Source organism: Xylaria bambusicola, assembly GCF_022495145.1.
Source record: "Xylaria bambusicola strain CBS 139988 unplaced genomic scaffold F5B22scaffold_27, whole genome shotgun sequence".
NCBI classification, from domain to species: domain Eukaryota; kingdom Fungi; phylum Ascomycota; class Sordariomycetes; order Xylariales; family Xylariaceae; genus Xylaria; species Xylaria bambusicola.
The window spans coordinates 186229-212258 of NW_025953580.1; the positions used below are offsets into that span (position 1 = coordinate 186229).

Sequence of the window (26030 nt, forward strand, 5' to 3'; positions counted from 1 at the left end):
CCACAGGTAGCGTTGATCCAAGGCAATTAAGCATGGCGGTCTAACCTGTCTAGGCTAGTGGATTGGTATCTTAGCGTGGTTTTGCTATCGCAGCATGGTTCCCCGCCACAGAATCGCCCAGGTCGCTTTGACGCTCTCGGACGCCCTGCAAATGCGCTGTAAGCCCCACCAATCCCACAAGAATTGTGAAAATTCACGGCGACTAGGGAGTGACGAGTGGGCGAGCGAGCCATCTCTCTAACCATCAGTCGACCTAAGAAGACGAGCAAGGGACACCACGATCCTAGTCTCCCACACTCTCCGTGAGCCTCGTTCTTCTTCCACCCCGTCCCCCTTTTCGCATCACGATCCCCATAGCCATCGCCCAGCATGGCTGCGACAGATTCCGGCTCGTTCCTTCATCTGGCACGGCCTCTTGCGCCCTCCACCTTCAACTTCCAAAACAACCTCGCCCCGCTTAGCGTTAACATCCAGCCTCAAGTATGTTGCCGATCCTCTAAACCTACGATCATATCGTTTACCTCGTGAAGCTGTGTGGGCTTTGACTGACCCCGTTGTCTTCCCTTGTAGGCTATCCTCTCAATTCTTGACCATGCCAACCGCCGCGACATCCCCGCAACACCCACCACATCGTCGCGCGTCATCGGCGCCTTGATAGGAACTAGATCTGAAGATGGCAGCGATATTTCGGTTGTTTCGTCCTTCGCTATCCCCCATACCGAGAACGAGGACCAAGTCGAGGTGGATGTCGAATATCAGAAGAATATGTTGTCACTTCACCTCAAGGCGAACCCTCGCGAGACATTACTCGGTTGGTACACAACGTCGCCAGAACTCAACAGTTTCAGCGCCCTGATTCAAAACTTCTTTGCTTCTCCCGAGACCGGAACATTTCCTCACCCGGCTGTTCACTTGACCGTGTCGACTGAGCCCGGCTCCGATGTTCAACTACGCGCCTACATATCCTCTCCCGTGGCTGTCAATGCTGAACGTGCCGCTGAGAGCTGCCTCTTTGTCCAAGTACCCCACAAGCTTGCATACAACGATGCCGAGCGATCTGCGCTTGACTTGATTTCGAGCGCCAAGGATAACGAGACACGCACCGCCCCCGTTGGTTCCGACGTTGAGTCTTTGCTGCGCAGCCTCGAGAGTACAATAGACCTTCTAGATCGTACCTCCGAGTTTGTGAGCGCCATCATCGACGAGGAGCAGGAACCAAACAACGCTCTAGGGCAGTACCTTATGAGCGCGCTGGCGCTCGCACCTAAAGTTGACCCGGTCCAAATTGAAGCCGACTTCAACAACCACGTTCAGGATGTGCTCATGGTTAGTTACTTAGCCAATAGCATCCGAACCCAGATCGACCTGAGCCAGCGTCTTGCTACGGCAGTGCTGTCTAGCGAGGACAAAGACGCCAAGGACGGCGAGAAGGGTGAGAGAGGCGAGCGCGGTGAGCGCGGCCAGCGTGGCGGCAAGCGAGGTGGTCGTGGGGGTGGTCGAGGCGGTGGCCAGCAGCGTGAGCCTAGAGAACCTAGGGAGCCCAGGGAGCCAAGAGAACCAACCGAGTGAACACACAACCTCAGTGTAAAAGGTTGAAAAGTACCGACGTGGGAGTGCAAGTTCATAGATATACGAACCACTGCCAGTACTGTCCCTATAGATGGGGCATTTACCCTGGCTTTAGAATTACCATACAAGCGGCGAACTAACAATTTGGGGGTTAGTTATTTCCAGACCCGGAAAGACAGCCGTAAAAGAATCATTGGCTTGCTTTATGACGAAGAAGGCAGGCAAAAGTCCCCTAGAAAGGAGACACATTATTACTGCAGGCGTTCCATCCGGATTGGGGAAACCAGAGTAATAGATTAGGACGTATTTGACGAAATAAAAATATGATCGATACCTCATCAATGTCATCCCTGGTGTGTTGATTAGCAAGTCTTCGAGCTGTAAATGTAACAGGAACATCACATAACCGTTCCAGTTACATCACAATCATAAGTAATTTGTTGATAATTTATATCGCCCTGAGAGTGTAGATGTGTTGAACTCTCGATCACCACATAAACCAAGTAAACAGCCATTGTTCGATACGTATAGTTATATATTTATATATATATTTATCTATATTATGGAACATACAACAAACAAGCATTTCGTTATGCTAGCCATGTTGGCATCTAGCTACGTAGTCGATGAGGTACGTATATAGTTTATCAGTCATCAAAAGGGGTGTGTATAGATGCGTTGTCCCAATAGCCAAGAAAGATTATAACATGTGTAAAGCATATGTATACAGCCTCAGGGAAATGCATGACTCAGAGTACGCTTGAGAGAAACACCGCTTTCATTCTGAATTTATGAATTAGTGAGCACCATCAGCACCCACAGCTTAACCCTTGAATGAAGATGCCTCGCGCGACTGACTGCTCTTTTCAAACAGACGGAGCACATTGAAACGGGAGAAAAGAGCCAGTGAGAAAAATGGTTCCATTATGATGCATCACCTTAAGCAAATAATACTATCTGGCATGCCTTTTCCGCAGCCATAGTATAATGTGGTGATGGGAGCGTCAATCACTGCCCACCCGCTTGGTCTACAGAAATAGTTAAGCCAAACCCGTCAGCTCTCATGCACCCCCATCCGGCATCACCCAGGAATATGAGCGCCGTCCCGACCTCATACCCAAGCATATAAAGGTTCTCCTTCCTTCAACTCATTCCGCATGAAACGGTGCAGCAATGTCCTTGTGCGCCTGGAAACCTGACAGAAGTGGAAAAACTTCTAGATGTGCCAGGATCGATGACCAATTTAAATGACAGAATAACAGTTCAATCATTATTTACTCCCTCTCGCCCGAAACTCCCGCCAATGATATGCATGTTGCAATGGTAAAGCCACCCTGTCCGATGTACGCCCATGGTGGTCATCAATCTTTATGACATGCTTTTTATCCATTCATTCTGATCTTGCTTATCGCCCCTCAATCAAAACATGAAACACCACTAATGCTCTGCTCTCGTATACTGCGCATGTAGGCCTGCATCATCTAGATGCTGGTCGGCGGTTTCTGTGGTAGTGTGGCAGGATTACCATAATTAGGGAGATGGCTAAATGTTTGACCTAGTCCAGCTGACGGTCCCTGGGGTGGAACTCCTGGTTTATTCGGCATCTGTGGAAGATGTGCTGATGGATGTTGTGACATATGCTGTGGCGCATGATACGCTGGAAGGGAGTTGTTTGAGCTCTGGCGGCTCATGCCATACCCAGGGCCGCCCATCGTGTAAGGCTGGGCCGGAGCAGGAGAATTATATCCGACATAGCTCAAGTGTGGCGAGCCAATCTGAGGACTGCCATGAGGCGGAACTGGCATGTTGTAAGGAGCCATTGGAGGCTGAACAGGGCTCATTCCATTGCCGGGCACGAAAGATTGAGTTTTTGGATTGAAGGCATGGCGATTGTAACTCCCAGGGATAGGGTGCTGACTTTTAGGATCATGTGGGTTTGCATGGGCTGGAAGTTGCCCAAATGCATAAGGAATGCCCACGGGCCCAGCAGTGCCCTGAGATTGGGCTGGAGGTCCGCGGTTCTGATATGAGAGTGATGGAGAATTTGGGTTATAGCCAGGCTGCCAGGACTGCTGAGGTGCAGGCTGAGCAGGGGGGCCAAAGTTGCTTCCGATTGACCCGTTAGACGAAGGGTATCGGGATGGCAGCGGCTGGGGTTGAGGTGGGTACTGCAAGTTATGGTTAGCCTCTATGACTTATATGGCAGACACTGTTACTCACTGTTGATATATTGCCATACTGCGGATACCCGTTATTTGGCATCATGGCAGGATATCCTTGTGGAGGAGTCTGATAGGGCTGAGGAATTTGGTAGTGGTAGGGCTGAGACGCCTGACCATTGTATGGCATATTTGTAGGGATGAACTGAGGTGGCTGAGTAGACCAGTCCATCTGGGGTTGAGGAGGAGCGAAATATTTGATATATTGTGAGCGCGAATCAAAGCTTTCAGAGTCATCCCGACGCTGCTTGCCGGTCTTTCCTCTCTTTCCAAGGTTGGATCTATCCTTGGCGGACACAGAACTAGCCCGAGAAACTCCGTTTGCCTCGTCATTGTCTAAACACATATTAGCAAGCTTCTAATAACTTAAGATGCTTTGGTATCTAACCTGCTCCTGATTCTGTTGGTTTGTCCGAACTGTTCCCAAAGATTCTCTCTCTGGCTATCTTGTACGCCTCTTCGCGTTCTTCTCGCGTCATTCTAGCTGCAGATTAGTGCCTCAGTCCCGGTCAGCAGTATGTAGTTCCATCACTTACTTTTCCTTGGCAAGTGCTGTTTTGTCTTTGCCATCGCTTCCTACTTCTGATGTAGCCTTCGAGGCACTGGTACTAACCTGACCAGATCCACCATCCTCACCACGTCGCATGATCTTCTTCGGCAAAACCACTGGAGGCGGTGTCTTCGGTTTGTCATCTGCATTCAACTCTATGATACTTGCCAATGACGCAGGTACCCGACAAAATGGGGTTCTAAAGATGCGAACAGAGCCTTGAACTGCTTCAAAAGAATGTGTCATATGATAATAGTCAGCCAGCTTATGGGTCAACATTCGGCAAAACGAATTATTTGGCGGAAGATCCATGTAAGGTTCTCTTCGAGGTTACATGTTAGTAAATTACACGGAAATAGGGTGTGATATCACCTACTTTGACGATAATACGAAGTTGATAACGTCTTGTTCTAGCCTCAACAAGAAAAGTCGATCCTTTGGGGACTTCATAGCCTCCAGGAGCTTTTCGTCTGGGTTTTTTCCATAGATGGAGTTGAAAGCGTCACTAGATCCAGTGACCGCACCTAAAGTTTGCGGTTGCTCGGGAGGTGGTTGTTGGCTGGATGCTCCACTTTGCGGAGTTGCCAGCCCCGGGTCCTGGCTTTCAGAAAGCGTCGGAATAGGTCGTTTCTCTGGCATATCACCAATTCTGAGGCGATGCATGCGTGCATTCTCAGAACCCATCCTTGATGTCGCAAGTAAGGAACTCCGAACTGAGAAGGCTTCGTCGTCCTCAGCGGCGGCTTTGACACTTGCGCTATCATCAGGACGGAGAGATTCTTTTTCATCTAGAGCAAAAGTGGTGCCAGAGGTGATACTTTTCCCGTCGAGGCTGGGGGCCTTAGTACCCATCTCTGAATTAGAATCCGCTCGCTGTGACACATCATCCGATGTAGAGGCTCCATTCTCGGGTTTTACTTGCGGCTCTACTACCAAGGATGATGAACCATTCACGACTAAGCTCGGTGTAGATATCGCACGGGTGTTAACGGGTGGGCCGTTTGAATTCTTGACCTCTCGGTTGGTAGGGGCCTGAGCCCCACGTATAGTATTTTTCGAGCTCCCCTCAATAGACACTGACGGAGTCTGCGTGGCATTTCCCACGCTTGTAGACACAGTCGTAGCAACAGACTGCGTGTTTGCGACAGAGTTTGTAGCTACCGGAATCGCGGGTTGCGCACGACGATCCATAGTTGGTACAGCGACTCGGGGTACAGGTATGGGATTAACACTATCTCTAGGATGGGACGCAACAACCTGGTCATCATATTAGCACTTGATCGTATGGGGAAACGTTCTTCACAAGGCATATTCGCAACCCGGGTCAAGTGGACATACCTTTGCAAAAGACAACCTCTTGGGAGCAGCCGACGGGGGCGGCGCAGTCGCCATTTTGAAAGGACTCTGTAATTATGGACCAGATATGTCTATCTATGATCGGTGGGGTGGAAGGAAAAAAAGAAAAGACACCGCCAGCAATCTCGCAGAGTCTAGTTGGTCAAACAAAGTCGCCCAATGGAGGCCACGATGTTTTGATAGCTGTGATACAAGAATGCCAGGGGTGATAGAGATCAAGAAATGAAGTGAATCAGCGCAACCCGCGAGATGGAAATGCGGCTAATCATTGTCGTAAAAGGCCACTCTAAATAAAACGGTACGCTGATGAAATAAATCGTATATGACCTCGTCTATGTGGGGTACTAGTATGCTACTGCTAGTGATCGAGCGCTGAAGACGGTTTGAGAGAAATGTACGATGCGAAAAGCAGGGCGACCCAAGGTTGGTGGAAGAGGGTTGGAGACCAAGACAGGGCTGCCGTCAGCACAGGAACAGGGACCGGAAAGGGAGGGAAAGGTGCGTATTGGCGTCGGTGGGAGGGATTGGTCGGCACAGGCTCTGGAGGTCGCACAAACAATTCTGCGGCGAGCGAGCGACGACAAGAGACCAACGTAGGGCGTCACTCAGCGGCGATGCCTGGCCGGGACTGGTGGTATCGAGGTCGGTCGCAAAAGGGAGCAGAGGAAAGCCAAGTGGTCAAGAGTGAGACGATGCGAGGCTAGCATCGATTGACCATCGATTGACCAGAGCGAGAGCGAGAGCCGGCACTTGGAGATGGGTGGACTGGACGGGCGGATGGGTCGGTCTGCAGAGCGCCGGCGGCCAGTCGTCTCTATGTTCAGGAATGCAGCCCCCGATCCTGTTTGGCGTCGTTGGTATGGGATGGAGGGTCAACCAGAAGGGAACCCGACGAAGCAGGGGAGGAGTTGGGGATCAACTTTTAGAGACGGGTGGAGGCCAAAGCCGATTGTGTGTGGTTGTGCGTGCTGAAAGTGCCCAGGTTGGTTGTGGAGAGTTTTTGACGGCGGGAGCCAGGAGAAGGCTGCTCGGGCTGCTGCACCGCACCGCACCACACCAGCAACCTCACCTAACCTACAGGCGCTGAATGCCGTATCCTTGCTGTAAAGCACTGCAGTGCCAGGGAATTAGGTTAAGGTAGGTGGGTAAGTCACCAGTAGCTAAATTTGACTAGCGAGCTGTAGGTGCAGTGTTACCGCATTACCTCTACCCCGTACACAGTACGCATGTAGTTACTTACTTAGGTATTGGGAGACAAGATCAGGCACGCTTCTGAGGCTTTTAGAAGAGTGGAGAGAGCCAGGTGAACTCTTCGGCTTATAGATTGGTGGTAGAAATCATCATGTCTTTTTTCAATGGTTCGAAAATGAGAAAGAGAATGGTAGAGCATCGCTGTGCTAGGGTATAGGCAGCAAGTACATGGAAGTACACAGGACGGACCAGACGTAAGGTTGCAGCGTGGAGGCGCACTTGACAGTGTTAAGCACGGTACTTTGGGGCCCCTTGGGGGCAACTGCTACCCAGCTAAATATGTTCCATAGCCCTCTATTTTACTATTTTTGTAGCGTAGGTACACTCTACTAAATTCGCTACCAGTCACGTGAACATATGGTAACATTCACATTCCAGAATCTGTAGGCATTGGTACCTACCTAGGTACCTATACAACCTAGTTAGTTTTATATAATAGTTCACGAAGCAAATATTGGTGGCTTTAACAACTGCAAACCACTTGAAAGTGCCTTGAGGACTTCTTCTGTGCGACTAGAATACCCCAGGACTTCTGTAGCTGTATGAAATGATTGGCATACACCTAAGTATTATTCAATGCGAAATCCATGGATTCGAAGAGGTAGCGAGGTATTCTACCAACATGTGAGACACCAACGCTTCCAGGCCACGTTTTGAAAACCTATTGTTTCCCATAGGTTCGTAGGTCTTTGTTTTCTCACTTGGTAGATTTCGTCTGCTTTAAATCTTCACGGTACATATGTAGTGATCCACATTATAGACATAAAATAACTGTCCTTGCTCCGTGGCATCCAGCCGTTTGGTTTCACCTTAACCATAAACAAAAAACATATAAATTAACCTGGAATCCTGGCCTATAGTCTTGGCCATGCCTCTCACCATAATCCTAAAAGCTTAATCTTTACCTGCTCATCACCATGTTCTTCATCTATAAATCAGCATTCTTATAAGCTTTGCCCTCAATGTCAAGCGTTTGTGCTAGCATATATCATTGTATTAGAAAAATATGTCTAGGGTAGAAGCTAAGGTAACCGGTATTTTCCTTCCATTACGATGAGAAGCATGGGTATGACGATTTGAAGGTTGTTGCCTAAGTACCTATAAATGCCTTGTGACTGGGGTTGAATTGCACGATTTTGGCATCTACTATGTATGAGAGTTGTCGCAAGCCAAAACGCTTCATTGAGACGGGCATCACAACAGCTAATACACACAACCGAGACAACTATGTAAGCGGCATCAATGGTCAGTCATCAACGGTGGACCACCGGGGTCGTTTTATAGTGGGGTAGATGAGGTACATAGGTACCTACCTATATCAAGCTCATGCTGTGGCTGAAGGCAAGCTGCCACATCCAACCTCATCTCCAAAGGGCAAATGATGGTAGTTGACAGACATTTGGCCTTCGACGCTCATGTTATCTCACTAGCGGGCTAGGCAGAAAACGAGCTCATATTATCGGATAATAGATCAATCTGTTGAAGTTGGTGCTGAGGCTGTGCGGCTATCGCAGAGCCTCACATTTTCTACACTCGTGCATCATGTACCGGAGAGGACCATCAAAAAGCACACCAGCGAACGTACAATGCCAGAAGTGCCTCAAAAGAGATAAGTGTTCTGCTGTATTTGATTACGCTTACCTGTTCTTGAGCTGACACTTTAAGCACGGCATTACTCATATGAATGCAAGACCTCGACACAGGAACGGCCCTATGTGCCTCGGCCGTCACGAACACAACAACTTTTCAATCCCAAGCTTGTACCCAAGCTAACAAGTGACACGCCAAATGCGTTGCAAGATAAGTATGTTCCGTGGTCAAGATTTGTATAGAATTATCTACTAACTAGCTACAGAAAAGGAGTGGCTGATCAAGAATTAGCTAAGAGGGAGGCTGAAAGAGCCAGGAAGCTAGAATCGGAACGGAGTGATGACGACGTAGACCGCGACCCCTCAAGGCGTGAGAGATCGTCTTCATATGATTCTGTCTCTACAATCTCAACACGAGGACCTTCTTCACCAGCTCATCGAAGACCTTCTGTTTCTCCGCAAAGGTCAGGCAGAGCTTTCCATAGCCCACCGCCCAAACAAGGGTCGACGAGGAGACGATCCTTCGATTCGGACAGAGATCATAACTCCCATAGCCCTCAAAGGCATGCTAGAGGCACGCAGTCACCTAGCCCCAGGAGGCGGCGAACGAGATCATCAAGTCGCGACGACAGTACCCGGCGTGGCCGTTTAGATCCAGACGAGCAACCAGTAAATCGGCGATGGGAAGATAAACGACGTAGGAGGTACTCGCAAAGTCCAAGTCGATCACCATCACCAGAGAACAGGAGACGATTCCGCTCTAGATCCCCTGCTGCACCCTGGAGACCAGATGATAATCCTCCACGGTACAATTCACCCCCACATCGCCGACATGATCGAGAACAGAGAGGAGCACCAAGGCGAAATGCGCGGGAACGGAGTCTTAGCCCATTTTCCAAACGATTGGCCCTTACACAAGCCATGAACGCCGACCGGTAATAACGGGTATCATAGAATTTACCTACTCTGAGCCAAGCCAATCTCATTAAGCCTAAACACAAGTAATGGTATACACCCCCTAGAACAGTGCTGAATTATGCCAGTGACCAAACGCCGTGCAATGCAAATCATGAGACTTTGTGAATCTACGCCAGGTCTTCGTCATCGCGCTCCTTTCGCTCTTCCTCTTCCTCTTCCCGTTCTCGCACTCGTAATCCTTCAACCAGCGCCACACCATCCATGCCCGCTGCCTCTGCGCTGCCGTCGTCGCCGTCGTTCGCAATAGGCTGAGATGTCTTCTTCGCCGCAGCTTGTGCATTTGCTATGCGCTCTCTAACCAGCTTTGCGATAGCGTTGTCGGTGCGCACGTTCAACACTTCAAGTTTTTTATCCAAGTCTCTTTTGAGATCCCAATTCGGTTTCTTAGGCTGCAACTTGAATAGGTCGATTCCCTGGTTCTCTTTGGCGTCTTCGGCAGCTTTTTCTAGGGCTTCCTTCTCTACGAGTGCGGCCTGTTCCTCGAGCGTGGGACCTTGCATGGCCAGTGTTGGGGGTGCTTCGAAGCCCAGCTTGGGGCCTCTCGTCTCGACATCATAGTTACGGCCAGATAAGTGCAGGGCCGCAACATCTACCTCGGCAGGTGGCGATGCAGGGTGCTCGGATTCAGGTGCAACGATCTCGTCGGCAGGCTGTTTGCGCTTCAGATTCTTGAGCTTGGCAAGCCGCGATTTACGATCTTCGGCTGCAAGGCTAAGGGTGGCGTGCGACGCCGACATGCTGATAAACACACGACGGAGAGTTCCGGGGTAAGTTATCGAGCTCTGAGTACAGTTTAGTATCGCGAGAATGGTACGCGCCGGTAGATATTAGGCTTTCAACGTGAATAATAATTGGTAAGAAGTAAGTAGCGTAGGTACGGTAGCATCAGTTTATCTGATGGTCATGATAGGCTACGTACGGTATGGCAGGTTAGGGATGTCTGTGCTGGACTTACAGTGTACCTAGTACCTAAGAAAGTACCTACCTACTTCGCTGCATTACCTAGTATTGTAGCTACCTAGGTAGGTACTTACCTAGGTACGATGGCGGTAGGTAACATTTCCCTGCAAAAATAATCCAGTAGTGCAGATCGATAGATCCGATAAGCATCCGATAGTCCAGCTTCACCGCGAGTAGTAAATTGTAAGCGGGTGCTAATTCTTACTCATTACCTCGCTGTACTCTCCGAGTACGATCCGCCAAACTGGACAACCCTCTATTATGATGAAACGGACATGACGAAACCCCACGAAGTTACGAACTAGACGAGCCTTGCTGTCTCACGGCCATGAAGAGCCTGACTAGAATCGCGGCAACGACAACCGTACCATGCCCATTCCCTTAACATGTCGAATCTGCGCCGCGCGACTCGCACGATCGTCATTCAGATTGCTTGAGTCCAACGTTAGCTCGTTGCACACTAAAGTAATACCAGTGCAGCGACCATCCCATGCTTTGACTGTGGGCAGTCGAAGTGACCGAAGTTGGAAACCTGAGTTATCAGAGCCTCAAGGCTCGAATGAAACCTATAAGGGGGCTAGCGAGGATGATTCTGCTCCCTCCGTCAGCTCCCCAACTTTATCACGGAGACGAGATAACGAGCTAGTTGAGAGCGCCGCCTACTGGAACGGTGAAATCAACAAATTTGTACCAAGGCGGGCACCAGCCGCGCAACAGCTAGCTAGCCTACCAGTAGCTGGTAATGCGCGCGAGCTCAAGGTCCGGATCCTAAGCGCAAAGGGCGAGTACCTCTTTTGCCATAAAGATCTCATTGCATTGTATAATCTATCACATCAAGAAGCACGCCATGCGGTGGGCCAGTTGGAACGATTGCTATGGGGTAACCTGGGTCTCCAGAGCGCAGCGCAACGACTGGATCAGTATCTTGCTTGGAAGCAAGACTTCGCTACCATCCTAAGTGCGCTCGAGAATACCAACAGTAACTCTCAAGTAGAGGCAGTGTCTCGTACCGGTGAATCGGCAGCGGTGATGACCGCGTGGCGAAGACTGGAAGGAGATAGACGAGAGCGGCACTGGCCACAAATCGTTCTTGCTGTGGCGCATTCGGATCCATACCTATTATCGACCCTCGTCGAATCCACCTTCGATCCCTCCTGGTGTCCTAGCTATATTGTAGAGGATGTGCTTTACCTTCTTGAGCGCCAGCGAAAACTTACTCCCCCAAAGAGCAGAGATTATAGTGTGGTACAGCAAGAGATTAAGGCGGTAGCAACTTATGTGCTCAACAAATGCCCACCAAGATATCTAGCCCTGGAACAGACTGTGTTACATTCGGTCCTTTCGACTATGTCGACATCCGAACTCATCCCGTTTTTTGAATTGCTTAAGAATATCGAGCACCCATTACACGCAAATACCTTGCTGCACCTAGCAAGCCGCTTTGCCAAAAGTTTTGATACAAAGTTGGATTCTTTAGATATTCTCGCTGTGTTAACAGAAATCCCGGAGTTTGATCTCAACAGCCCTGCCGCAGCGAGTGTATGTACCTCCCTGCTGACCTTGAACGAAAACGAGCCATTCCCAGACGAGAAAGCTGCGCCTGATCTTCTTTTCGAATTCGTTATCCAAAACGGCCTGCGTCCAAATTTACTCGGGCTTTCGGCGTTGATGCGCAATTTCTGCATTCGTGGTCACCTTGATACCGCATGGAAGATCTTTGATCTCATGCTTCAACACGGGCTAGAACCTGACCAGCACGTTTACTCCATACTCCTCAACGGGTCAAAACAAAGTCTTGACAGTGCCTCCTTTGAGAGTATATTCAATATCATTACAGCGCGTAATGATTGGTCCCCTATCCTTCTCAATGATTTTTTAGGGCTTCTCTTTCGAGAGAACGAGTCGCAAATTGAGCAAAGACGAAGACAGAGGAAATCGAATGATGCATGGCATCCCATGCTTCAGCTCTACGCCAAATTTTTCGACCTTGATCCTTTACAGAAATTTACGTTATTCCCGCTAGATAACATGATCGGAGTGAGACGCGTGCAGTCGAAATATGCAACTGCATCTATCAGACTAGCTGGATCTTTGATGCCTTTACCAGATAGTAGGCTTATGCAGCCAGACACCACTACGTTATCTCTAATGATAGGTGCCCATATCCGATCCCTTAACACTTCAAAGTACGTCATTCGGTATTATAACACTTTCGACAATATGGTGAAACGGAAAGACCCATCGGCGCTGGGTCTCCTAGCAAATCATGGCACACTAATGTTCGATATATTTTTGCGCGCTCTGTTACAGTTTAAGGAGACTATACGATTCGCGATAAATGAGGTGGAGAAAAGCATAAAGGCTGCAAATAGTGAGAAGGGGCGGTATGGCGTTAACTTACATCATCATCCTCCATCCCTTCATACCTGGACTATACTTCTCAATGGGCTCAAGAACCACGACGACACGTACGGTGTCGTCGCTGTTATCGATATGATGGCCAACGTTGGTGGCGTGAAGCCAAACCTGTCAACCTGGAATGCTCTGATACAGGCCATGGCTAAAACAGGTAATGCAGGCGGTGTTGTAAAAGCGATATGGTCTCTCGAAAAGGCCGGCTTTCAGCCCGACGAGAAAACAATCAAGGCCTTCAATATGCTTCCCCGGCATTTGAAAGACCGAGCCATTGCCCAATTAGAGCAACTGCGAAGTTCATTGTCGAGTTCTCTGAGCAAAAAAGCTCCACTGCCAGAATTTGCAGCCGAATCTGGCATGTCGAAGGGCTTGTCAAACGGCCCCATTGCTATTCGGTACCCAAAGTTGACCGTGCCGAAGACCCTCAAATCACTATCTGAGAGATATGAGAGGCTGGATATTCAAGCGATTGAGTCTCGCTCCAAATGGCGGAAAAAGCGTAGAGAACTGCGCCTTTCACCCAAAATCAACTCCAACCAACCTATCGGAGCCGTCAGTACTATATAGGAGGGAGCAGCAGCATAAAGATGTAGAAAGACCATATATTGTATATTCAAAATACTGCATATAGAGTTTTAGCATAGGTCCTGGCGTATTGTGGGGAGCATTAGAATTCCATGATACCCAAATCATTACTCATTTATAGATTCAATAAGGGAAGCAGTTATCTGTGAATTGGGGCAATTTGGATCGCCTATTAGCAATGTGAATTTGGCCAAACGAAAAGACTTCGCTCTTGCATGCCTTAAGTGTTGGAGGTGCAAATACTGCCTCGTAAGCTTAGGAAATGCCTACGGTGGAACTTCGCAATATGCTGTGAGAGCATCCATCATGAATTGGCGTAAATTTGTAGCTATGCCCGACTATATTTCCAGCGGCATTTCAACTATATGTCATAGTATACCACCATTCAGTAGGTGGGTATCAAGAATACTGGTCTGCAAAGATTTGCAAGCTGGTATCAGTAGCTAGAGAGAAAATTCAAGGCCGGATACCCAAAGCAAGGCATCAAAGACTCAGCTAGTCTGACAGGTGCTGCAGGTGCGATCCTAGGCTCGGGAATTTCCTCATCTCGCGGCCTTGCCCATGTGCTAGGCGAAGCGCGAGGACTAATACAGCAGCGCACGGCGATATTTTCAGCCGTCTAGGAACTGGGCATTGCCGCTTTCCACGACAGTCTTGAAAAGTAATCATCATCCCTCCCAGCAAATGTGACCTGTGAGCGACGTACTAATGCCTCCCAGCGCCGAGAAACATTTCCCGCCCAGGCATCAATCGCCGTAACGAAGGTAAAGACCAAACTCCCTCATACGCCGCGCAATGCATCAAACACCGAGTCCAAATAATCCATCAGTCAATCCAGTCCACGCCTCATCCAAACTTCCTGCTACCCCCCTTCTTCACAGCGGCATCTTTCTCGCCCCGCGCTTTCTTTCCGGGCCCGATCAGCTCCAGATGGCCAGCGCGATCACCCAGCAATCGCTCCGTTTTATTCGTGATGCCGGCCGCGAGCTTGCGCTGCAATTTATCGGCGGCGCTGGATCCTTTCCCCTTTTTCGCCTTGATCACGCGCGCGCCCTTTTTCGGCGGTTGTGGCTTGTTGGCGCGGGCGGATAGGGTCGGTTTACTTATTTTCTTGGGCGCGCCTTGGGCCATTTTTCGTAATTTGAAGGAAGAGGAGGGTGGTTGATGTGTGTAGCCCGAGAGAGAGGGAGAGATTCAATATGTGTTCGCTTGGGCCCGGATGTAGTTACAGGTTTTCTTGTGATGAAGAGAGTGGGTTTCCCGTGTATCGCTTTGGCTTGTGGTTCCTGCGATACAGGGCCGTTGTTATGTATTCAGGTGAGTGTTGAACTAGGCCGCCGGCAAAGTTGGGTTTGAGGTTAAGGAATATGATACTGGGAGCTGAAGCTATCAACTACTGACAAGAAAAAAAAAAGTTGGAGAACATTTATCCCACTTCGCGATTCGACCCACTTTTCTGCGCTGACTACGCTGCTCATCTACCTAAGTACTCCAGGGCAAGTCTTCGTCCCTATATCACTCGCACGCTTTAAATGTCTTTATCTCATTGCTATGCTATCACACACTCGCCGAATAATAATGGTTAAAATCAACTATAAATTGTCTGTCTTGTTTTCATTAGATTTATATTTTGCATCATTAGTATCAGTTATGCGATGCTTCGTTTCTAATGAGCCCACGTGTGAGAATTCACCCCCCAACCCCTTTAATTTTCTTGCGCGCCAGTCTGAAAATGTCAACCTGCCCAACGCCAGCCTTATGCATAATTGATCGCTATCCTTGTGTCATCAAGGGTGTAGCATGGTAGGGTATAATACAGTGGAAGTAAGATTTATCCACGATGACATGTTGAAAAGAAAGGGAAATGTCGTTCAGGTCTGGAGGCTTCAACGCACTCGTGACATATTACCAATATGAATCATTATCGACTGCATAAGAAATGACGGGTATATAGTGTTAGACCAAGTTAATAGAAATGAAATCTGGTGCCGGTCGTAGTTCTGGCCGGTTTCAAGTGTGACCGTCTAGCTGCGTAAGATGGATAGGTTCCTCATTGTACATTTAAGAAAAGATCGTCGCCTCGTCGTGTTGGCGTCAGTTTTGGTTGCCATATTGGTGTTTGGGGAAGCGTCCCCTTCGGTGATGCTAGAGAGTAGGCATCCGGACTTAAAAAATCTCCGTTGTTGATCCCACCACCCTGCTGTCTCCACTGCTGTGCTTTCCTGCTATATGGATCAATCACAAGAGCTGCAGCCCTGTCGGTACCGAGCCGTTTTGCGAGAAGCGAACTTGCGTTCGAGCTGACGGTTCCAAAGCTTGTCCCGGATTCTGCTCGTTGAGATGTAATATGTGGTCGCCCTCGGTTCATTATGCTGGATTGCTGTGGGCTTACTGCTCTCTTCTCAGCGGGCTCGGGGGGTGACGGGGAGGGCGGTGAGGGTGTGAATGTGGGATATGGTGGTTGCGGTGGTGTTAGAAATGGGTTCCGTTGCTGATAATCATCCCCGTAGCTGTATGGTTCTGTGGGCTGGCCAGCTGCATAATCGGCCCTTAGGTATGGTCCTGAATTTGAAATCTCGTTTGGACGAGCGAAGTTCTGGATAGGGAACACTTCAACATTAGGTGGTTCCGGCGTAAACCCCGACCCATCCCTCTGCATTGGTACGAATCGCCTCTCTTTGCGTCTGGGGTTTAGAGGGAGAGGGATTGCTGAAGGCGAACCCTCAACAGGATACACGACTCCGAGTGTTGGGCTTGCTTGGTCGGACAGCGATCCAGTGAAGTTTGGCTTCTTAGGCGGTGGGACGTATCGGATCGTTGCTCCATCTAGACGTCCCGAAAATTTCGGGTAGTTTACCCGAGAACGTCTGCTTGCTATATTTGGCGACTCTGCAACGGGTGACAGTTGCGATAGTCGAGCAATGTCATTTTCGTAAGCGGGCCCATCCTCATTTCCTCCTGTCGAAGAAGTCTGTATTGTGGTGGCCGAAGCTTTAGAATCAGAGCGATTGATTAGAGGCCCACCGCCGTTCTTTTGAGCTCTTGAGGTGCTATTCCTACTCGAGTTTCTCCTTCCTATCTGCCGGACTGCACTAGCTTGTGAATACGCACTTGAAGATTGAGAATATGTCCAATTTGTTGGGTCTCGGGATAAAAAGGCTGGTTGTGGTGCTTTTGGTATAGCAGCAGCTGCAGATATGGCATCGGTCATTCGAGCAGCTTCTTCCCTTTTTTCCACCGGTGACTTGGTCATCGGCGTATACGTATCCAACTCAGCTGCTTCAACGATTTGGGCAATCTGAGACCGGCGATTATTGTTGCTAAGAACCCAGTTGCCATATTTATCAGCAACATATAACGTTGTGGCCGACTGGGGGTCTGTAGGTGGCGGCCGCCAGGTTTGTCCGCCTTCAGCGGCCTCAGAATCGAGATCGGCAAACCCGGTCAGATTCGTAACGGTGCTCGTTCTGTCTGTTGTGGGTAGTGCCTGTGAAGACGGGGCACCAGTGGGAACCGTCGTCGATGGAATATCAAGCGTTAGAGCCGGCCTTGGGGGCAATAGTTTTGAGGGCTTTCTTTGTAATGGAACCTCAGCAGTAGGTGGTGACGATGTGATAGAAGAGAACAGGTTTGGAGATGGCTTTGGCGGTATGAAGCTACGGGGGCGCGAAATAGCCAAGCCAATAGTATTCCGATCGATATTTGCAGACTGGGTAGGTGGCTCCGGCTGGTCTGTCTGTGGCATTACAGGTGTCGGGCGAGAAAAGAAATCTGGGCGATATTTAGACGTTCGCAAAATAGGAGGGGATACGTGGAAGATACGAGAGCCTCTTGATCCCAAAAGATCAGGGCCATCGGTGGTATTGTCATTTTGATAAAGTGGCTTTTCAGATTCCGAATCGGGGTATTTTCTTCGACGCAAGCATCTCGCTAAGAAGATAGAGCCTGCTGCTATGGCTATAGCACCAGCTACACCTACGGAAATACCAACTATCTGGCCTGGCGCAAGCCGTGCCCCCGACGATGGCTCGGCAGTTGGACTTGAAGTCGGAGCCAAGGTTGGGCTCGAAAACGAGGTCGACGTCAACAATGAGCTCATCACCATGGTTGTAGTCACAGAGGAAGAAATTGAAGAGGAAAATATTGAAGAGGAAGAAATTGAAGAAGGAGTGCTGGTGGTGAGGGACGCTGTGGTACGGGTAGTCGTCTTGAAAGTTGTCTGTGTTGATCTTACAGTCGACGAGGTTGTCGACGAGGTTGGCAGCGTGGTTGGTGTAGAAGTTGGCGGTAATAAAATGGGAACCCCTGATGGCGGTACGATCAAGGTCGCTGTAAGTGTAGGATGTGTATTTGGCAATGCATTTTCCTGTCCGCTGCATATATTTAAGACCCTCGCTGGGGCAGGACCTGAGTATGTTAGTTGACACCTCCATATCCAACATCAATCAAGTCTTTGGATCTCACCCTCGGCATCCTTCTCATCGCAACGACCAATTTGAACATACCCCAACAGGCATTGCAACGCAGCCTCTCCAACCGTGAAGCCCGTGAGGGACTGGGCTGGACATAGGCATGGTAATGTAAAGTTGGTTCCACAATCTACTGTCGGATAATTGGATCGTATGAATGACTCCAAGCAGGGCTGAGCACACGTAGGTACGAGTGAGGCAATATCACCGCCTAACCGGCGAGAATGACAAGATGCTATCGGTATTGAGAGTGTCCATATAAGAAGCTCGAGGAGTGCAGGCTTGCGAGCCATTCTATAGGGGAATATCTTCAGATGAGGTCAGCACGAGGCGATCCCCAACGACCAAGCCAATTGCCATAAAATTATTCCTCAGTGGGGGCGGATTGCTTCATCATCGTATGGACGATTCTGAGTATCGATGTAGTCATGAAAGACACAAAGAACGGCACAGGATGTAAGAAGGAAAGCTCAAATGTTTCAGGCTTCAGTCCTTGAAGCATCTCCGGATATATGGCTTGTAAAAGATGGGCGCGCATGACTAACCTATGATTGTTTCGAACCCCTTGTATAGAGATGGCCAGCATCTCAACCACGACGCAGCACAGCCCGATTCAAGATGCTTAAATTATCCGGTAAGAATACAGAGGCTTAGAAGAAAATTGCACACAAGAATTAGACTAAGAAGAAACATAAAATAAAATAGAATAAAATGATATGAGAATAAAAGCTAGGCTAGGAAACAACAAGAAACATGGGAAGGAAACGCAGAAGTGCGAGTCAGAAGAGATGTTTGCAGAGCGAGGCAGAACATTGCATTTAGGAGACTGGTAAGAGTCCATCACGGCCTTGACCCAGGCACAGCGCCTACAAGAAACACTCGGACTGCAGCGAGAGCATCTGCCCCCATCACGATGATCTAGATTGGTCAATGGCGAGCGTGCGAACAACTACGATGATACAATCTAGTGCCTGTGGCTCGCCGCCAAGCACCAGTGCCTGCATGGGATGCGGGCATCGCGGGTAGCATTTGCGGGAGCGCGAATAGGCCAAGTTTGGTGAGATGTCCCAAAAGAGGTCGCTCAGGGCTATGTACGAGATGTCTATTGGGCGGATGTTTATTTCGGTCCCGGTCGGCGGGCTGCTATGTGCGGAGATGTGGAAGAGGGTTCCCAGATGGCGTGAAGCTGGAGCGGTAGAAATGCAACGGTGAATAATAGAGGCTGCTGCAGGGGCCCATATATATGGCAAACGGTAGGCTGTGTGTTGTTGGTTTTTGCGCGCGCCTAAACGACTGACCCTGGCCGGTTCTCGCCTGTGTCTGCGTAGATCTGCATCCACCCCACCGTCAGAACGAGAACTGGGGCCCAGGGACGAGCAGGACAGAAGCAGGAGAGGGAGACGAAAAATGTCACGTCGTCCCCTGCCAGAGAGCGTGTCGCTGGTTTCTGGTTCGGCGCCAAAATGTGCCAAACGTGGAGACCGCCGACATCGACAGGCTACTGGTGCATCTCTCTTACATCATTCTCACCCACTCGCAGCCCCCACGATAGGCCAGCTCATCGTACCAATTTGAGTAGTGAGTAGTGAATAGGTATGCTTAAAAATTTCCTGCATACTAGATAGGCCTCACCTGCGGATCTATCCTCCCCGTCTTTTAGCGTGATGCAATCCGACTGGGCAGGAGGGCTATGCTTTCAAATTCCGCCCCAAAGTTACAACCGTTATCCCAACGTCGCATCTGCTCGGCCACCACATCTGACATTTTCCGACCAAGTCAGCACGCACAACCTTGACATACATATAACGGTCCTGCGCTGAGGCGAGGTGCCTGCGTTTGTCTTGCCAGTTTCCTCTCTGTCATCTTTACTTAGCACTGCGCGCGCTATTTGGAATTGCCCGGAATAATTATTGTCAAATGGTACGATGCGAGGCCATGCGGCTCGGCAGTATTCCGCCTGTATTCTTGACTAAGAGAATCCTAAGTTATGACAGATGAAGAGTATTCATATTGTTGTCTGCTCGAGAACCAGTGATAGGAAACACTTATTCAGAAGGCCTTACCACGGATTGAAACAGAAGAAAAGAAAAGGAACAGCACCGGCATCTTGGAAAGGTCGCGTTACCAATCAGTGAAGCATTCCAAGGTTCATATTTGTAGATTATCACCCCAAACTTATCTTCATCTTTCTTTTTTTGCCCATCTAAAGTCGAGGATTTTCTTCCTTGTCATTGCAGCTTTGCACATCCATTTTGGTATAATTGTCTCTGTCGTACACGTTACACTATGAATCTAGTTCTGCTCTTGCAGAATCACTGAATTTGGTCACTCCTGTGCCGAGCCGCGTCTTTTCCCGCTCCGTGCAAAAACAAAACGTATCTGTCCATTAGTCATTACTTCATACCATCCCTTCGCATTTCAGAGGCAAACGCAGTGGCAATGACAGCGAATATCATTTTTTTCGGCCCATAATTCCTAGATAGACTCTTACTGTCCTCCACCTACAGCGCTCGGTACAAAATTCGCCTGGGCTCGGCTTGATTTAATAACTCTCTGGACCTGTTTCTCGGTCTCATCCCAGTCATCGGGGCTCAGGGCAACCAAGTCGATCTGAAGATCACCCGCAATCGCCTGCAGGGCATTGAAGCTCTTCTTGTCCGAGATAAAGGTAATACTGACACCGACACGGCCAAAGCGACCAGTTCGTCCAATACGGTGAAGATACGTCTCCGTGTCGTGCATGGCATCACCCATTCCTTTCATGGGTATGTCGTAGTTGATGACCATAGAGACTGTAGAGACATCTATACCACGAGCTAGCACGTTGGTGGTTATAAGAACCTTGGACTTGCCAGTTCGGAATTCGTCAAGCAGGGCGTCTCGTTCACTACCTTCGTACGCTCCGTGCAAGACCGAGACCTTGTGACCGTCTCGAACCATGCTCTGCTGGATCCGCGACGCGCTTTCACGAGTCTGGAAGTGTTAGCAAGCGCCAAGCCATCACATTATGCACCCATACCTTGACGAAAATGATCGATGAGCCAATGTTCATCAAGCCATACAGTTTGCAGAGAATTTCGTATTTATCCGCCTCTCCAGGACAATCCATGTACATCTGAGAAATTCCCTTTACTGTAAGTTCTTGAACCTTCAACTTGATTATGTTCGCACTAGGAGCAAAAGTTGTGGCATATTTCAAGACCTTTTCGGGGAAAGTCGCAGAAAACAGTAGGATCTGTATAGTGGATGGAAGTAAGCTGGCATAGCGACTTAGTACATGATGCAGTCATATGTATGCAACGTTCCGAAGACTAACCTCTTAACTCTGGAGCATTGGTCGCCAAGACCTCCCTGCTCCAGCATGTTGTCGGCCTCGTCAATAACAAGTAACTTCAAACCACCAACATCAAACTGATGTCGCCGAATTAAGTCCATGACAGTGCCTGGGGTACCAACTACAATAGCCTTATCAACGGATCCGCCGCGAGGAATAGCGCCGGGAATAGCAGCTGCCACTCCTAGGTTCGGGATGAACTGGCCAATGGTGGCGACAACGCCTTGGATCTGGCGGGCTAGTTCACGGCTAGGCGCAAGGAGCAAGGCCTGTGGCTTGGTAGGCTGACTGAAATCGACTCGAGAGAGAACGGTAGTAACGAACGCTGCTGTCTTTCCAGTGCCTGATTGAGATTGGGCAATCATATTCTGGGGTGGATCTGCAAGCATAAGAGGAAGTGCTTTCTCTTGAACCTTGGAGGGCTTCAGAAATTTCAAAGCGTTCAAGCCCTCGAGAACTTCGTTTGGCCTGCGAAAGGGAAGTCAGCGACGCCGGCACGAAGCAGCGCTGTGCTCATGGGGGACTAACAATCCAAGCTCTTCAAACGTGGTAGCTGATCCCAGCGGATGCGCCTCATCTTTTTGGAGATCGCTCAGCTGAACTTCGACATCATAGCTGTTCTCCTGAAGATTGGAGGCAGGAGCTGCGCCATTAGCCTCGGCGCCGGTACCAGCTGGAGGCTGGGCAGCTTGGTCGGCCATGACAGTACTCGTCAAATTCAGGAAGATGTTGCTGAATAGAGCGCCCGAAACAAACTAAGTTGTGGCTGATTCGAGAAGTGATTTCGTTGTTAACTAGCAGCAGCGGGTAGCTGTGGTTAAAGGAAGGCTGGCTGGCTGGCCTAGAGTATTTGCGGTCAGCGGTCCTGTACACAGATACCTACGTAGTGGGATGTATCATTAGAGAGTACCGTAAAGTGAACACGTCGGTGTGCCGTGAGAGGCAGGTATATCAAGCACGAAATACGCACCTTGAGAGTGACGGCTTGGTATGATCAAAGAAACAGCTCCGAGGTGTCTCGGAATCCCCAGAGCACTGGAATATTTTGGTGGGGTTCTGGCTCGATGACAGCAGCCTTTGAGGGCAGCCAAGCTTGGAGAATAGAGGGGCACACACGCAAAGAGGCAGGCACAGCACGCTCAAGTACCTCAGTACCTCAGTACCACCTACCTATGTACTGTATATAGGTAGTTGTGAGTACACACACCTGGAGGGGCAGCTGCACCTGGCGAGACCTGGCCTTACTTACAGTGCCGGTAGTGCAGTTAGTGGCATGTACATGGATGTACCTTCATGTACCTACTAGAGTGCTCGCGGCTGAAGACCCAGCCCAGCAAAGCATAAACCAGAGCCGCAGTCTTACACTCTCTCTACTATGTACCTGGCAGAGTATCATACTTATGCATGTAGGTAAGTCTATCTCAAAAGTCAAGTGTAATAAAATAACAATTGATAGTACAAGAGCTCTCCTCCTGTCTTACCTAAATAACTATCGTAGTGTGGAGCAAGGTCTTATTTACACTACCTGTACAGGCTTCGAACAGCGAGCACAGCAGGGGCTCGATTGATTCATTGCAAGCTAAAGTACCTACCTGTCCCCTCGCTCTAAGATACCCCGTATCTGCCCGTACTCGTTACCTACTACCTTAGGTACCTACTACCTACATACAGGTTGGCACTGACTGAACCTGCCCAGGCGGTGGTTACGAAAGCCAGGTGGGCTGTGTCACTGTGTCGTCGCCATGTTGCCCATCGCCTAGACTACCCGGCTTCCGAGTAGACATCATTGCTTACCCTATTTACTATGGCCTTGCGGGTTGAGGCAATCGTGGCCAGCCCTGCGCACATATTTGATCGTCTACACCGCATATCCAGGTAGTTTGCACTGTCTTGCGTGCTGAGTATTGCCTCGCCAACCCCCCTTTCGAGATCGGAATGGCTGAGGTGGATGTGGCACCGACGCTTGGTGCTGAGCTGAAGGTGAGTCGCGCATCGAATGCAGTCAACCATCGCCAATTTTGCCCACGCACCATTCTCACCCGCTACCCCCTATGTTGGCATGTGATAATTCGTTTTCGATGGTAACACGACTCTAACCCGTCTCTTTTTCTTGTTTTAGGATGGCTTCAAGCCTGCCAATGCTTGGGTCGCCAACGGCATTGCCTGGCTCGATGACATCCAGAACTTCTACCGAGAACGGAGTGCTCTGGAGAAGGAACACAGCGCGAGGCTGAATGCATTGGCCAAGAAATATTTCGAGAAAAAAACGAAAAAGTCCACTAGCTTGAGCGTTGGTGACACCCCTACAATGACACCAGGCTCTCTGGAAAGCGCCTCCCTCACTATATGGAATACCCACTTGGCCACACTCGAAGCACGGGCCGACGAGCACGAGCGCTATGGGAACGAGTTGATACACAAGGTTGCCGACCCTTTGAAGCACTACGCTACCAAGTTTGAAGAGCTGCGCAAACGCCATGCCGACTACGCCGCCAAGCTTGAGGCAGAAAGGGATGCATCTTACGTCGACCTCCGGAAGGTCAAGACCAAATATGACACCGTCTGTCAAGAGGTCGAGAGCAAACGCAAGAAATCAGAAAGCTCCTTCGACAAAGCCAAAGCGCAGAGCAATTATCAACAACAACTACAAGAGATGAACAATATGAAAAATACATATCTGATAGCTATCAATGTGACCAATAAGCAGAAGGAAAAATACTACCATGAGTTCATGCCTGAGGTTATGGATAGTCTACAAGACTTGTCAGAGTTCCGGACTCTCAAACTCAACGCTATATGGACCATGGCAGCTAGTCTAGAGTCAACAATGCTGACACAGAGCAATAGCCTCCTAGACCATTTAACACAAGAAATTGCTCGCAATCAGCCTCATCTTGACTCTATGATGTATATCCGTCACAATATGGGCGCTTTTCAAGAGCCGTCTGACAAGGTATTCGAGCCAAGCCCAGTATGGCACGACGATGACGCTATGGTCACGGATGAACCCGCCAAGGTGTTCTTGCGGAATGTATTAAATAAATCGAAGGGTCAACTAGGAGACCTGAAGAGGGAAGTTGACAAAAAGCGGAGGGAGGTCGAATCAGCCAAGCGTCTAAAGCAGAAAGTCCGTGATGGGACTGAAAAGAAAGACGAGGTTTTGGTTGTTACGCATCTCTTTGCTTTGCAAGAAGATTTACACCAGGTCGACCGTAGACGCTTGACCGCCGAAGTCGAAACGTCTACTATAATGTCTGCAGTTGGTGATGTAACATTGGGAGCCAAAAACCACAACTTCAAATCTCAAACATTCAAAATCCCGACCAACTGCGATTTATGTGGAGAGCGGATATGGGGCTTGTCAGCCAAAGGATTTGACTGCAGAGACTGTGGGTATACGTGCCACAGTAAGTGCGAGATGAAAGTGCCACCAGAATGCCCCGGAGAACTGTCAAAGGAGGAGCGCAAGAAGACCAAGGCAGATCGCCAAGTAGCTGCAGGCGCCCTAGTTCAACCCGCTGTAGGATCCTCAGATCATGTTGCGGAATTACCTGATCTCACTCGATCCAACACCATGAATTCTCTGAGTTCCGGGTATGCAGCTAGTGCTCATCGGTCAATTAGTGGTCAGATGACGACGAATTCGCGCCCCTCTGAAGAGGCCACTCCTGAGCTTCCAGGCTCACGACCTGCCGCTCGGAAGCCTCGAATGATGGCGCCACCTCCTACTACTTACATCAGCGAGCTCCCCGGAAGCTCCGTTAACGGTTCTGCTACGGCCAAGTCGAACGAACAGAAAGGGAAGATGCTTTATGCCTTTGAGGCAGGTGGCGAAGGTGAGATAAGTGCGACGGAAGGCCAGGAAGTGACGATATTGGAACCAGACGGTATGTTATCAGTAGTCTTCTTATAATGCGCATTATTCACTAACTTCATCCTCTAGATGGATCTGGATGGGTCAAAGTGCGCGCCGGGTATAAGGAAGGGGTCGTACCCGGAGCGTATCTAGAAATATACGCAGCCCCCATCGTGCCCCAAGATACAGGATCATCCCAGACGCGTCCTGGATCAACATACTCAAATTCGGGGTCGTCTATCGGCACATCAGCACCAGCCGTCAAGAAAAAGGGGCCGGCTGTTGCACCTCGTCGTGGGGCGAAGAAGCTCAAATACGTAGTAGCTCTCTATGACTATGCGGCGCAAAGCGAAACTGAACACACTATGACAGAAGGAGAGCGTTTTGTACTCATTAAAGATGACCCAGGAGATGGTTGGGTAGAAGTTGAAAAGGGTGGCTCGACGAGGAGCGTGCCGGCGAGCTATGTTCAGGTGGCATAAGCCCCCATGTTTCCATCTAAGAACGTATGTTAAACCGAAGTTATTCTTGCATTGGGAGGGGGGCATAGCATTGCATAGCAATTGGTTGGGCACTTGAGCCGTTACATGAAATGATATATATAGGAGAGTGAGGACCGAAGATTGTACAATAAAGCATAGCGAGAAGAGGCTAATTACGACTTGATCAGGCGGCTTCCCTTCTTTTGTATGTGCTTTCGCCCTTTCACAAGGTTATTGCTACGGTTTACCAGGCAATATGGTCACATAGGCCGTATGAGTAGCTATATTGGACCTTCTGCCATATAAAGTAGACATTCCTTCCTCCCCTACCGTTTGGTTAACATGTTTTAGAATTTGCAACGTTAATCGTGCTTGCGGCTTGTTTTAACAAACGCTGGTGATAGGGTTCAGTATTGA

At 49.4% G+C, this 26030-nt stretch overlaps 9 protein-coding genes across 9 annotated transcripts; 4 read left to right on the top strand and 5 right to left on the bottom strand.

Moving 5' to 3' along the window:
* Nucleotides 1-169: 169 nt before the first annotated feature.
* Nucleotides 170-1907, top strand: F5B22DRAFT_610743 (JAB1/Mov34/MPN/PAD-1 ubiquitin protease-domain-containing protein). Its single transcript, XM_047975235.1, has 2 exons — nt 170-480; nt 571-1907. The coding sequence occupies exons 1-2, from the start codon at nt 370-372 to the stop codon at nt 1567-1569; spliced, it is 1110 nt and encodes a 369-aa protein (XP_047829809.1). The 5' UTR covers nt 170-369; the 3' UTR covers nt 1570-1907.
* Nucleotides 1908-3050: 1143 nt separating this feature from the next.
* F5B22DRAFT_637064 (uncharacterized protein) lies at nt 3051-5730 on the bottom strand (the record flags this gene model as incomplete). The annotated part of the gene is made up of 6 exons (XM_047977378.1): nt 3051-3737; nt 3790-4124; nt 4177-4268; nt 4325-4660; nt 4715-5595; nt 5677-5730. The coding sequence occupies 6 exons, from the start codon at nt 5728-5730 to the stop codon at nt 3051-3053; spliced, it is 2385 nt and encodes a 794-aa protein (XP_047829810.1).
* Nucleotides 5731-8487: 2757 nt separating this feature from the next.
* F5B22DRAFT_647546 (uncharacterized protein) lies at nt 8488-9473 on the top strand (the record flags this gene model as incomplete). The annotated part of the gene is made up of 3 exons (XM_047978881.1): nt 8488-8568; nt 8637-8749; nt 8801-9473. The coding sequence occupies 3 exons, from the start codon at nt 8488-8490 to the stop codon at nt 9471-9473; spliced, it is 867 nt and encodes a 288-aa protein (XP_047829811.1).
* On the bottom strand, nt 9403-10411 carry F5B22DRAFT_230651 (cwf18 pre-mRNA splicing factor-domain-containing protein). Its single transcript, XM_047969855.1, has one exon. The coding sequence runs from the start codon at nt 10247-10249 to the stop codon at nt 9620-9622; it is 630 nt and encodes a 209-aa protein (XP_047829812.1). The 5' UTR covers nt 10250-10411; the 3' UTR covers nt 9403-9619.
* Nucleotide 10412: 1 nt separating this feature from the next.
* On the top strand, nt 10413-13674 carry F5B22DRAFT_230650 (uncharacterized protein). Its single transcript, XM_047969854.1, has one exon. It carries the CDS (start codon nt 10842-10844, stop codon nt 13452-13454), a length of 2613 nt encoding a protein of 870 aa, XP_047829813.1. The 5' UTR covers nt 10413-10841; the 3' UTR covers nt 13455-13674.
* Nucleotides 13675-14083: 409 nt separating this feature from the next.
* On the bottom strand, nt 14084-14603 carry F5B22DRAFT_647549 (uncharacterized protein; the record flags this gene model as incomplete). Its single annotated transcript, XM_047978882.1, has 2 exons — nt 14084-14125; nt 14352-14603. 2 exons carry the CDS (start codon nt 14601-14603, stop codon nt 14084-14086), a joined length of 294 nt encoding a protein of 97 aa, XP_047829814.1.
* Nucleotides 14604-15522: 919 nt separating this feature from the next.
* Nucleotides 15523-18234, bottom strand: F5B22DRAFT_637066 (uncharacterized protein; the record flags this gene model as incomplete). Its single annotated transcript, XM_047977379.1, has 5 exons — nt 15523-16792; nt 16832-16943; nt 16977-17047; nt 17081-17879; nt 17937-18234. 5 exons carry the CDS (start codon nt 18232-18234, stop codon nt 15523-15525), a joined length of 2550 nt encoding a protein of 849 aa, XP_047829815.1.
* Nucleotides 18235-20428: 2194 nt separating this feature from the next.
* On the bottom strand, nt 20429-21976 carry F5B22DRAFT_647552 (ATP-dependent RNA helicase DBP5; the record flags this gene model as incomplete). The annotated part of the gene is made up of 4 exons (XM_047978883.1): nt 20429-20914; nt 20961-21198; nt 21258-21743; nt 21804-21976. 4 exons carry the CDS (start codon nt 21974-21976, stop codon nt 20429-20431), a joined length of 1383 nt encoding a protein of 460 aa, XP_047829816.1.
* A 1011-nt stretch (nt 21977-22987) lies between these two features.
* F5B22DRAFT_230709 (uncharacterized protein) lies at nt 22988-25893 on the top strand. The gene is made up of 3 exons (XM_047969856.1): nt 22988-23255; nt 23395-25162; nt 25219-25893. The coding sequence occupies exons 1-3, from the start codon at nt 23211-23213 to the stop codon at nt 25611-25613; spliced, it is 2208 nt and encodes a 735-aa protein (XP_047829817.1). The 5' UTR covers nt 22988-23210; the 3' UTR covers nt 25614-25893.
* The last annotated feature ends 137 nt before the right edge of the window (nt 25894-26030 follow it).